General features: G+C 31.7%; 1 protein-coding gene across 3 annotated transcripts in view; it reads right to left on the bottom strand.

The window, feature by feature from the left end:
* Positions 1-6,444: 6,444 nt before the first annotated feature.
* Positions 6,445-12,199, bottom strand: part of LOC118193399 (putative ATP-dependent RNA helicase DDX23) — a 79,054-nt gene continuing 73,299 nt past the window's right edge. For all 3 annotated transcript variants that reach the window (XM_085811299.1, XM_085811301.1, XM_085811300.1), the window contains 2 exons: positions 9,529-9,703; positions 6,445-6,897 (listed from right to left, as the gene is read on the bottom strand). In XM_085811299.1, coding sequence (XP_085667425.1) covers positions 6,674-6,897; positions 9,529-9,703 — 399 coding nt within the window. In that variant the 3' untranslated portion in view covers positions 6,445-6,673. The remainder of the gene's footprint in view (positions 6,898-9,528; positions 9,704-12,199) is intronic.

Here is a 12,199-nt window from a genome sequence, read left to right as displayed (position 1 = left end):
CCCATGTACACATCGATCTATTTTCACTTAAAAAAATAAAGAGAATTGCACAACCTCAGCTTTTCCAATCTTCTAGGATTGAGCCAAAAAGAAATACAAAATATTAAAAATAAGCAACTTTAAAACGAAGCATACAAGAAATTTTTTTCCTTTTCAGGAAAAATGCCTTTTTGAGGGGTTTTATATATGTATATTGAATTTATCTCAAGGGGAAACCCTTTTGGACCCCCCCCCCTCATCTTTAAATAAATTTACTAACGTTTTATACGCCGGTTCCGTAATACCCACAAGGGGAAAAAAACACTCGATTAAAAAAAGAACCACCACATAAGAACATTCAAACTGCAACAGAATTAACTGCTCAAATTAACAAGTAAAAAAAAAAAAGCTTTCATATTTGACATTACGGTTTCTTTAACGTTTGTGTGTTACCTTTCTGTATCAAATATCTTTACACTTAAACCATAAAAATCAGTTCAAAAGCAATATCGCAAAATAATTTTAAAATGAGCATAGCTTTAAATTTCCAATACACAATTTTGCGCACACCACATAAAAATGTTTTTTTTTCCCCGTACTTTGCTGCTGTTACTCGCTTTGAAATCTTTGAGTTTGTTAATCAAAAATTCGTTAAGTTTTATAAAATATGAATCAGATTATAAAAAAAATTTCCAAATTCCAAGTTTAGACTTCCAGAAGCCCATATTAGTTTGGAAACGTACGTTATTCAAAATTTGATGGGTCTAGGTACCGTTGTTTTATCACAATGCGAGAAAGATTTATGCAGATTTTTCAATATTTAATTTCTTTATAACAAAACGCGATAGCATTTAGTGGCAACAGAATAACAACACAGCTTCGAAACATCGGGTTAGCCATGTTGACGCGTTTATTGCCATTGAAAAACAATCGCCAAGCAGTGGGCTAAACCGCATTTCAACCCTGATGTGTACACCACATGACTTCCATGTACGGAATATTAAATTATACGCATTTTTTTCTTGCATTTCATTTAAACGTATTGGATTTAATTAAATCTACTTCGCCGACAGCACATAAACCACATATTATAACTCAGAATGCACAAAATTTATATCATTTAAAGAATAGAATTATCTAATCGTTGCCACATGTTCTATTCAAACACTATAATAAAGCTAGAAGGATGTATAAAAGAAATTAAGCAAATAAAACAAAAAAGAAACAGTTTTTCACAGACGATTGAGTATTTCTCATTCAATTAATTCAGTTCTCACTTCGCGAGAAGGCAAAAATACATAAAAACTCAAAATATCTATATTAAAAATTAAGAAGTAAATCTTAAACACTTATTTCCTCGAAAAAATTCCAGAAAGGATTAAGCATGATTTACTTCGCAATAATAAATGAAGGCGTTATCTTTGTTGTTGCGAAGCTAAGTTTCTCTAGATTGGCAACAAATCCACTATCCTGCTGTTTCAAATGTAAACAAGCAATGGCCGCCATCAAAAAAATTATTAGGCGTAGTGGCACTTAAACAACTTTAAAATTGTTGATAATTCTAAAAATATTGCATACAGATTTACTAAAGGCATAAAAACCTTAACCAGAAGATAAAAACAACATAATTCAATCATTTTTAAAGCAAAAAATGTACAATTTACAAACATATAAGAGTAAAGAAACTGAGATCACTGAGCCGGGTAACAGAGTGGATATATTTATAAATATATTTATATACGTTTGGCGCGTCCGATTGAAACTAAAATACGAGGTGCACATCTACATGTTATAGTAGTCTTATATACAAAATTTCAACGTTCTGAGGCTGCTCGTTTTTGAGTTATGCGAGGTACGTACATATGTTTGTACAGACGCCACCAAAATTTCTCTTCAGAATTCATTTGAAAACAGTTTTATAATTTTTTTGGAGGAAAAGAATATTTTATTTTGTCCTTACGTACAGATATCATGCAAAAATATCGTTAAATTGCATTCAATAGCGGTCAAAATGGATATTTTCGTTGAAACATGCTGCCTGAAACTTTTCGCGATTACAATACTTCCTTTTTACTTTGTACAAGGAAGTAAAAATATGCGTGCGACACACATTTCATTCGCTGGCAGAAGTTCATTCTACCTGCGTCTTATTCATCGTAAATTCGAATAGCAGTCGCGTCAAACTGTCAAATGATAAATGCAAACAACAGAATCAATTTGTGAGTACCGATTTGGTACTACAAGTCAACCGATGTACTTGTTAGTCAGTAACGAATACATGTAATTTGCTTCAGGAAAACGGACATCTCTGATTGCTACTGGAACTTGCATGAGGCTTGTACACAAAAATCGCATCTTCAAATATGTCTTTTGTACCACGTTCTTCGTAAATATAAAATGTTATTTTATTAAAGTGAATTGGTTAATTTACACAATCTGTCATGTTTAATTAATTTCAGTGATCAGTATCTGTAGGAAATTAACAATACACTCACCTTTAAAACCCCTTACTTTTTTTTGTGGGGGGGGGGCAACGAGTGTTCTCTCGCTAAGAGAGAAGAGTGAGTCGGTTCTTTGAATCAATTCTCAAACGAATAGCACACCTTTCTAAACTACTGGCCATTAAAATTGCAACACCAGGAAGGAATGATCAGACAAAAGTCAAAATCACATGAAAGGAAGAAGAGGTTGGGATATGCAAATATAAGTATTATTTCAGCGCATTTAGACGATGCAGGAGGAAGAAACGACTTCTTAGACACTGCATGAAAGAAAAGTTGTGTAGTAGATTTTATTCGGAAAGCGCTTTGCAAAGTCAGAATTTACACAGAATATCGTCTTATGCCTGGAAGAAGAAGAAATACTTACCAGCAAGTGTTGGAATTCGATAGAGGCAGAATCCTAATTTCGAAGTCAAACAACAAAAATCAGCAACAAAAATCAGCATAACCCGAAAGTTAAATTTCTGCAAAATATGTGCAACTTTATAGCTAATTGATGGAAAGAAGGGAATGACAACAAATGCATTGTTTATTCTCCCATCAATAAAATTCCGAGTTCTATACTTAAGGACCCCATTCCGGATATGAATTCTTGAGGTATTTATAGGATTCCTTGCCAGTGTGGTTTGATTTACATTGGCCAAACTAGGAGAGCCTTAAAATTTCGTGTCAAGGAACATGAGGCATATGTTAGAAAAAAGGAAACACAGAAGTCTTCAGTTGCTCAACATCGCTGGTCCGACAATCACACTTTCAATTTTTCTGCTGCCAAAATTATTCAAAAAACATCTTTCATTGGAGAACTGGATTTTCTAGAGGCATTTCACATTCAAAAAAATCTTTCTGTTCTAGTTAACGATCCTAATTCCAATCCATCTTTGCCTTCGGCCTTTAAAGAAATTATGTTTTAGTTCTGGTTTCACCAACAGATGGCGCCACTTGCTTATTCTTGTCCAGGCTTTCTTATCTTATCTAATCATTATTTCCTATCTTGTTCATTTGCAGTTTTGCAGCTGTGGATGGTGGTTTGGTAAAACCATCGAAACTAGTCCTGTGAAAATTTTGAAAATATAACTCTGATTTTTGTTGTTTGACTTTGAAATTAGTATTTATTCAGCGTGTTATTGTGTCTTAATTAGAGGCCAAATCGTTGCCTATCGAGAGAGGGGATTATCATTTCGTGATATTGCCCATCGCATTGGTCGACATCCAAACACTGTCATGCGCACATGCAATCAACGGATTGCCGAGGGTCATACTGAACGTCATGCAGGGTCTCAAAGCCCTCCCATGACTAACGACCGAGAGGACAGACATATTGTGAGGTCAGCCCTGCAAAAGCATACGACCACATCATGGACCATTAGTCAGAAAAAGGCCATGTTTGCAGCAGCGTGAACTATCAGTACGGCAACCATTACTTTGGCTTCCCTCGACAATGCAGCATAGAGAGAGAGACGGCAACCCGAACGACAAAGCTCGAGACGAGTCCCATTTCTTTGTGCAGTATTCTTATGGCTGTATACATGTCTGGAAACTCCAAGGAGACTGCATGTTGCCTGTTTGTTTTTGATATTAGCAGAGGGACCCTGCATCTGATGTGATGGTTTGGGCAGCCATTTGGTACACAACATGCATATCTCTAGTTCAAATCAATGGTAATTTAACGCAGATCAGTTCATTTTCTGTTATCTTATGTCCAGGGGTTGTAACCTATCTTCAAGGCCTATCAAACACCATAGTTCATTGAAAAAGTTCTGAAAAAGAAGTATTCAGACACTAGGAACAAATATTTTATATTTGATAAAAACACAATAATGAGACACTCAATATTTTGTTTGACATCCTTTGGCTAAAACTACACTTTTCACCATTATTTTATCATGATACAGCTTTGCTTACTATAGATTTTTGTGAATGCCAGGTGTATTTTCCTTGTTGACGAGGAATTTTCTTCTTGGCGATCGCCTATTGTTTCCACTTGCTCTAAGGATTCTTCTAATTGCAAATTATTCTTGCAAATTCGTTGCAAGTTTTTGAGCAATAATATTCGAGTTTTGTTTCACTTTTAATACGATGAACCTCATTCCTCTTAATTAGCTTGGAATGTGGTCTATATTTCAGTGCATTTTCAACAGTTCGCTGCAATTTTCAGCATTTTATAACATGAAAGATAAATGAATACTAGATATACATTATGGATTTTTTTTGGATGCTTCGAATAATTTTACGATCTTTAAAATGATGAATACTTAAATTTCTAACAAACTTGTCGTTACTTTGTTGCATCCTATCACTTCAAATATGGAACTGTTAATATATTTTGGTAAACAGGTAATAATTTCCAAATGCAGATGATATATGTTCATTTAAAACAAAAAACTATGACAAGATACTTTACCTGCCAAAACAACTTAACAAATTTCGAGCGAACGAATTATTATGTAAGCTACCGACTAATACATTTTTAATAAATGATTTTATCACAAAGAATATTTTCATGATATTTATTTTGTAATATGCAAGGCTTGAAGTGAAAATTTAACATATCAGAAAAAAAAAAAAAAAATTAAGTCTATGTTCTAATACTTAGTGCAAGATCTATCCAAATAAATTTCAAAATACAAGTGTTTGAAACCAAATGTGAGCCACTGTACATGAAAAATGCATCTCTGTTCTGTGCTGAGAATTAAAGATGTATTTCAATATCACTGTCACTTATCATTTTAAAAGTTCTAGTTTTCATTGGACATTTTACACTTCTTCTCGACACTGATAAGTAATTATAAAATATTTACCAATACTAATTAATAATTGCAATTTTTTGTTATTTAAAACCTTATTCTTTAAAAAAGTTGAATATTGCAGTTGTCTGCTACGATATACTGAAATGTTCTGGTTAAATATGAATGTTTTTCCATCTTAGATAGTTTCTTTAATGAAGAAAGTTAAAAAATTAACAGCAAAGTTTATAGTGAAATGTTTGTTTGACTTGCAGTTAATTCTTAGTCAATATTTCCCACAGTACCTGGAAGACAATTTTTTGGGATCCAAAACACCTTTCATGGTGTAAGTCAACAGATATGAAAGCAGCTGATTTTGAAGAATTCATTTGATAACCAATACCTGCATTTTGTTAAAAAAAAAGAATGAATTAAAAAATTTGGATAAATTTGCCAGAGGAAAATCCTAATTTATCAAAACGAACTCCTATTTTACTTTCTTTTGCAACAATGTATTTGTGCGGGCATATTTCTCTCTTCGATAGGAGCAAAGAAAAAAAAAAAAAAAAAAAAAAATTCTGCACAGAAGGAAAGAGCCATGACATATTTATTCCAAAAACAAAGAATGAAGGACAGCAAAAACTAGCATAGTGTTGTCTATTTAAGGAAATAGTAAAGACACATAAAAAATTATTTATTTCTTCTCTTCTGACATAAGATTCATGCTCTTTGATGTGAAATTTTAATGCTCATTTAGTATGGCCAATATATCTCAAACCACAATAAATTACATGGAATCTTTAAAAATTAAACAATTTCTTTTTTCTTTTAATGTAATGTCCACTGTCTTCCCACACTTTTCTAAGGTATTTACAATTAAAAATAACATACAATTTAGCACTGATTTAAAGAAAAGTCTTTATATAGAAAGGAATTCAGATATCAAGTAAAATGATAGTTGATTTGAATAAACTGAAACTGATAATGCATGAATTATATGAATTAGCAGAGCATTTTTATCAAATGTAATTATCACCTGAGAACTCATGTTGCTCTGTTATCACAGCAGATGATGCAAATGAAGAAACAGAAAGATGCTTCCTCAGAAGAGAACTGCACTAGACAGAATAGAGAAAGAGATGCCGATTTTTCAGAACTGTCACATTAGAAGCTTCTTTTATAATTCAACTTGCATATAAATGAAGATTGAACAGGTCAAGATGCAATTATCAAAAGAAAACTACATCTGAGAAAAACATTTTATTACAAAATTTATAACATGATTTTTTTATATTACAAAGTGTTCTCAGAAAATAAATGATGTCCTTATTTCCTTGGCATTTATGAAATGAAAGCATTCCTCCCATTGAGTTACAACTCTCATTAGTTTGACAGCAATGCTGACTGCAAATGGATAAAATAACTTGCATAAATTTTAAAGTTATCTTTACAATTACAAAGTGGTCAGTTTTATGCAAATATCTTTTCCTCCCTTCTTTTCTTAGTAATGACTGTGCCTGGCTTATGTTGAGCATCTGGGTGATTAGCAAGTTCTGGAGGACAAGTAGATATAGGACTGGTCATAATAAGTTGCTTCAAGTCATAAAACAAATGAGAATCTTCTTTGGTAATGAAAGTAACAGCAATACCATGTTTACCAGCACGACCAGTACGCCCAATACGGTGAGTATAATCTGAAAGATAAAAATATATACATACACATTCAGTATGAGAATTTGCAGTTATTTAGAGAAATTATAGTATATTGCTATAGGCTTACTAACAATTGAATCACAAAATGAATCATTTTTCATTAGGTCATTAAAAAACTAGTCTGCTTTAAAAATGAAAGCCACATAAAATGACTTAATGACCCATATTAATCTTGACATATCATATTTACTTGCATATTCTGTCTCTCTAGTTTTACTAATCTTACTTCTCTAATAACTAAAAACAGAAAATTATGTTGTACACCAATTTCTAAAGACATTGGTTAAAAACGAACATAGCAGATTAAAAAGACACTGTTGTACACTTCTTACTTAAAAGCATATATGCATCAATATTAGTAAAAAGATGTAACCAATATTACTACAGTCAAAAGTCGTTAATTCGGGCACCCATAATCCGGACCTCAAAGCTAAAATCTTTCTTCGCAAGTGCATAGGCGTTTACGCGTGCGTGCAAGACTTTTACGACTGCGCATATGCGTCTGCGCAAGCGCAGAATACGTTTTTGCGAGCGCGTTTAATGTATAACGGACGGGATAAGCTAAAATTATCTAATTATCTATTTCAGTTAATGCTGATGATTGCGTTGTTCCTTAATCTTCGAATTGGATACGGCTTATTATTTTTTGCAGACTGTAAGAGCAATTTTATAAAAGTAAGCTTGAACTTTCGATTATGTCTAATAGAATTTCCGATGCTTGAGCTCCCAAAGGATCTAGAAAACGAAAGTATGTTTCGATGTCCATCAAACAAAAAACGAATTGCTACAAAAAATGGATAAAGGCATATCCTTTGTTTATCAAACCGTTCTGAAATCTGTTTATCAATTTCACGCTGCTCTGCCAAGGGGGGGGGACGTCACGGCGCGCAATTAACTGGAAGTTGATCTGTCAGCACTATCCTTATCTTCAGGGCAAATGTTTTTATTTTATTTGGCTTATAATTCCTTACTAAATGTAGTATTTCATCTCGATGTACTCCGTCTTTGATATGATTTAAGTCAAATTCATTATAAATATCACGAATACAAATCAAATAGTTTTCAGGTTGCAATTTTCTAATTTCGGCTATGCGTAAGGTATGCTGTACGCATGCGCATTGAAAGAAATGTTTAATAAAGTAAACAAATAAATATTACGTTTCTTTTTTTGTAAATTTTGATACCCTTTAGATCATAATTGCTCATTATTTTATAAATTACGGTTTCATATTTTTAATTTTATAATTTCTGCATGCCATCTTACCAGATTTAAACTGATGATCTATAATCCGGAAAAATCGATAATCCGGAATCGCCGAAGTCCCGACGAGTCCGGATTAAAGACTTTTGACTGTATGTTCTAAATTTCAAAAATCGGCTGCATTTGTCACTTTAAATACTACTTTTTTTATGTATACCTCATGCAATGCTATCTATCTAAACCTTGCATGTTATTATCATGCATGAAATTCCTTTAAATCATAAATACAATTTTTTTTCCTGAAAAGGCTGGATATGTGAGAAGGCAAAAGTATGAGTAAGTACATTAATCTAGCCCTTAATACAAGACCACAGAATTACTTTTTCCTAACAAATAAGCTAAATAATCTGATGAATTTATTAATTAATTCAACTTATAATTTCACAGCTTATTATTTAACTGTATCCCTAGGGAAGCTCTGCAAAAGTCAGGATAGTTGAAAATATGAAGCCACATAAATCTATTTACATAAGATACCTCATTTCTTAATTATAAATCTAATCAAAGAATTACATATTTCCCCCCCTTTTATTTACTAATTTTTTTCATATGAAAACTGAGAGGGGAAAATTATGTGAATAAATTAATTTCCAAACAGTGCAATTACATTAAGAACATAACAGATGAAGGTCAACACATAGTCAAAAACCATAACAAAAGATGTTATGGATAAACTTCAGGTGACTATTATAATATTATTTCTTTAAAGGAAACCTACATTCCAACAAGATACATAGCAATATTAACATTACAATATCTAATAAGGTATCTTCGTTTCTACTTTTCTATTCCTTAGACCTCAAACCATCCATAAGTAATTAGAGAAGGTGAATGTGCATTTGACTTAATGAAAAATAGATTGAATGTTAGTTCACGTATGTTTCACTGCGATGGGTCTGTTCTTATATTAAGCTGGCATAAAGTTTAACAGTTAGAAAGAAAAGGTTCAGTGTGACCTTCACAATAGTTTGCAAGGGTTGTCTTTTTTAGTAAGATGAAAACAATCACTATGTGAATGAATCTATTTTAAAATTCAACAGAGGCTATTCTCTGAATGCAATGAAAAAGGGGAAAATTGTGTAAATATTTAAAAAAATTTCAAAACCTAGTGCTAAGTAAGTAGGAGGGAAATGCAAGGAACTAGAAATAGAAGGCTTTATATAAATCTATGATTGTATTTCAATGGCTGATTAATCAAATGATAAAACCCAGATTTAAATGAAATGAAATCTAAAGCTGTCATTAAAGTAAAATTCAAAATTCATAATTTTACCCTATCATCTCTGATTATAACTACAAAATAATGATTTTCAAATATAATAAATTTATAAACCAAAAATTCTAAACTTACCTTCAATAGTTTTAGCCATATCATAATTTATGACCATCGATACATTTTGAATGTCAATACCTCTTCCAGCTACATCAGTTGCAACTAAAATATCTTTAGAGCCACCTTTCAAACTAGCCAAAGCATATTCTCTTTGCTCTTGACCCTTACCACCATGCAGTGTACAAGAATTGTACTAGAAAATAAATTTGGAAAAAAAAAAATTAAGCACTGTATTTGAACAAATCATATAATCATAAATAACTTGCTGCTAAGAATAAGGTTAACAAACAATGGGTTTTCATTAATACAAATCAATTTTCAATTGGTTGGGATCCCATATACAGCATCCACAGTTACTCTTACAAATTGAGCAAATCCAAGGACAAATAAAAACAAAGGAAAGAGGAATAACCCATATAATAATATAAAAACAATTACCAGTATTTTCAAGCAATTTTAGACTGTAGACTTTGTTTACCTGGTGGCATAAATTAAATGAATATTTTTTTTTAAAGGAAGATCCATGGTTTATTTATATTATTTTTGTATTCTAATGAGAGTCAACAAACGCTAATCAAACGCTAATGGCTGTGATTTATTTTATGAACAGAAAATTTACTTTTAATGAATATTTAATAATGCTCATGCTATATTCTGTATTATATACTGCTGGGGGTAAAAATAGCTCCTATAAACTAAGACATCATCTACAATCATTATAGTTATTCCACACATTTTCCAATTCCTTTTTCATTTTTTGTAAACAATTTTATTTTAACCTGATGTTTTGTGATAGTAATGTTCTCACTGTAATAAATTTTTTACAAATTATTTATTTATTTTAAACAGAGCCTAGTTAATATCCAGTTTATGAGGAATTGACTACAATCAATAGCAAATATTTTGTCTGCGAAACAGGATGTAATATTAAAAGAAGGCATATATTTCAGCAATTAAAATTTATGGTTTAATAAGTTGTATTACTGTAATATGTATATAAAATGCACACAGATAAATTGCTAAAAGAGAATATGAACACTCGGAACTTTAGATCAGATCATTTCTCAACATCATTCTCTAGGTTTACACATTATTCAAAAGTCTGATCTGGAACATAATTTTTGATTGAAAAATTTATGCACAGATGTGACCTGGAACTTTGAAAAGCTAACGATAAAAATAGAAGTTTCTGAGACCCATTATAATTTGCTCCAACTAAAACTGCAATATGTATTTTGGAATAATTTTTACTTGTGCACTACCTGTCTTTTATGCAGTCGAAATTTTTGAGCCAATACATGTAAAAGAGATTAATTTCATCCTTACTCAATATTTTCTTTATATTAGAGTCCATAGGTAATTTTTCCCCCTTAATCACGTACTTCTTGCACATACTCTATGCTCATGGTATAATACCATAATGGCATAATGTTCAACAACTTTATTGTTCTCAAGATAATCTTGTAAGTACTTAAAGTTCATTCTTTTGCCTTAGCTCTTAAAATTGGTCTGTTAACAGCAACATTTTCTGACCATTCTTGTTTAAATTATTTGAAGAATGTGGATTTAACTCAAAATCTTCAGTGTCTCACCTACCTCAAAATTATTCAATTCAGTTTCTCTCTCTCTCTTTTTTTCTCCCCATACAAATCCGGAGTTCTATAGAATTCAAAACCCTTGTTCCAGAACTAGTCTTCTGCCAACTATGAATTCATTACTAAATTGTGCGATTTCCAGTTCCCTTACTTCCAAAATGGTAGGCCAATAAATGTTTAATTTAATCAGCTCAATACAAACACCATTAATCAATATCTAAATTATTTACACTTTAAAGAAATAGCTCACTGGTTAAAAAAATTACAGTGTATAGTGAAACATGAAATGTTATACAAAAATGCTACATGAAATTTATAGGTAAACATGAAATGTGAAATACTAGGAGATTTTTATGCCATGCATACTCATATCTTTAAAAGAACTCCAAAACTCCAAAGTGTTAAATGTAATGTAAAGTCATTTTAATGCATTATTTACATTATTAAGCTATTAAAATATATTTTGCAATACAGTCAAAAGTCTTTAATCCAGACATCCATAATCCGGAATGATCTATAATCCGGACCTCAAAGCCACGAACTTTCTGCGCATGCGTAAGTGCATAATGCGGTTATGCATAAGCAGAAATTTGCATAATACCTTTACACATTCACGTTTAATGTATAACGAATGGTATAGGCTAAGTTAAAATTATCTAATTATCTATTTCAGTTAATCCTTCAAACAAAAAGTGTAATTGCTGCAAAAAATGGAAAAAGGCATATGCTTTGTTTATCTGTTTATCTAACCATTCCGAAATCTGTTTATCAATTTCACGCTGCTCTGTGGGGGGGGGAGTGAGAATGTCACGGAGCGCAATGAATTGGAAGTTGATCTGCCAGCACTATCCTTATCTTCAGGGCAAATGTTTTTATTTTATTTGGTTTATAATTCCTTACTAAATGTAGTATTTAATATTGATGTACTCCGTCTTTGATATGATTTAAATCAAATTCCTCGTCATTATAAATATCACGAATACAAATCAAATAGTTTTCAGGTTGCAATTTTCTAATTTCGGCTATGCGTAAGGAAGGTATGCTGTACGCATGCGCATTGAAAGAAATGTTTAATAAAGTAAACAAATAAATAT

Source organism: Stegodyphus dumicola, chromosome 2, assembly GCF_044657685.1.
Source record: "Stegodyphus dumicola isolate Sdum_Otavi_A_Nest chromosome 2, ASM4465768v1".
Lineage (NCBI taxonomy): Eukaryota > Metazoa > Arthropoda > Arachnida > Araneae > Eresidae > Stegodyphus > Stegodyphus dumicola.
The sequence above is the reverse complement of the archived record's forward strand: the minus strand, read 5'-3'. Positions and strand labels throughout refer to the sequence as shown.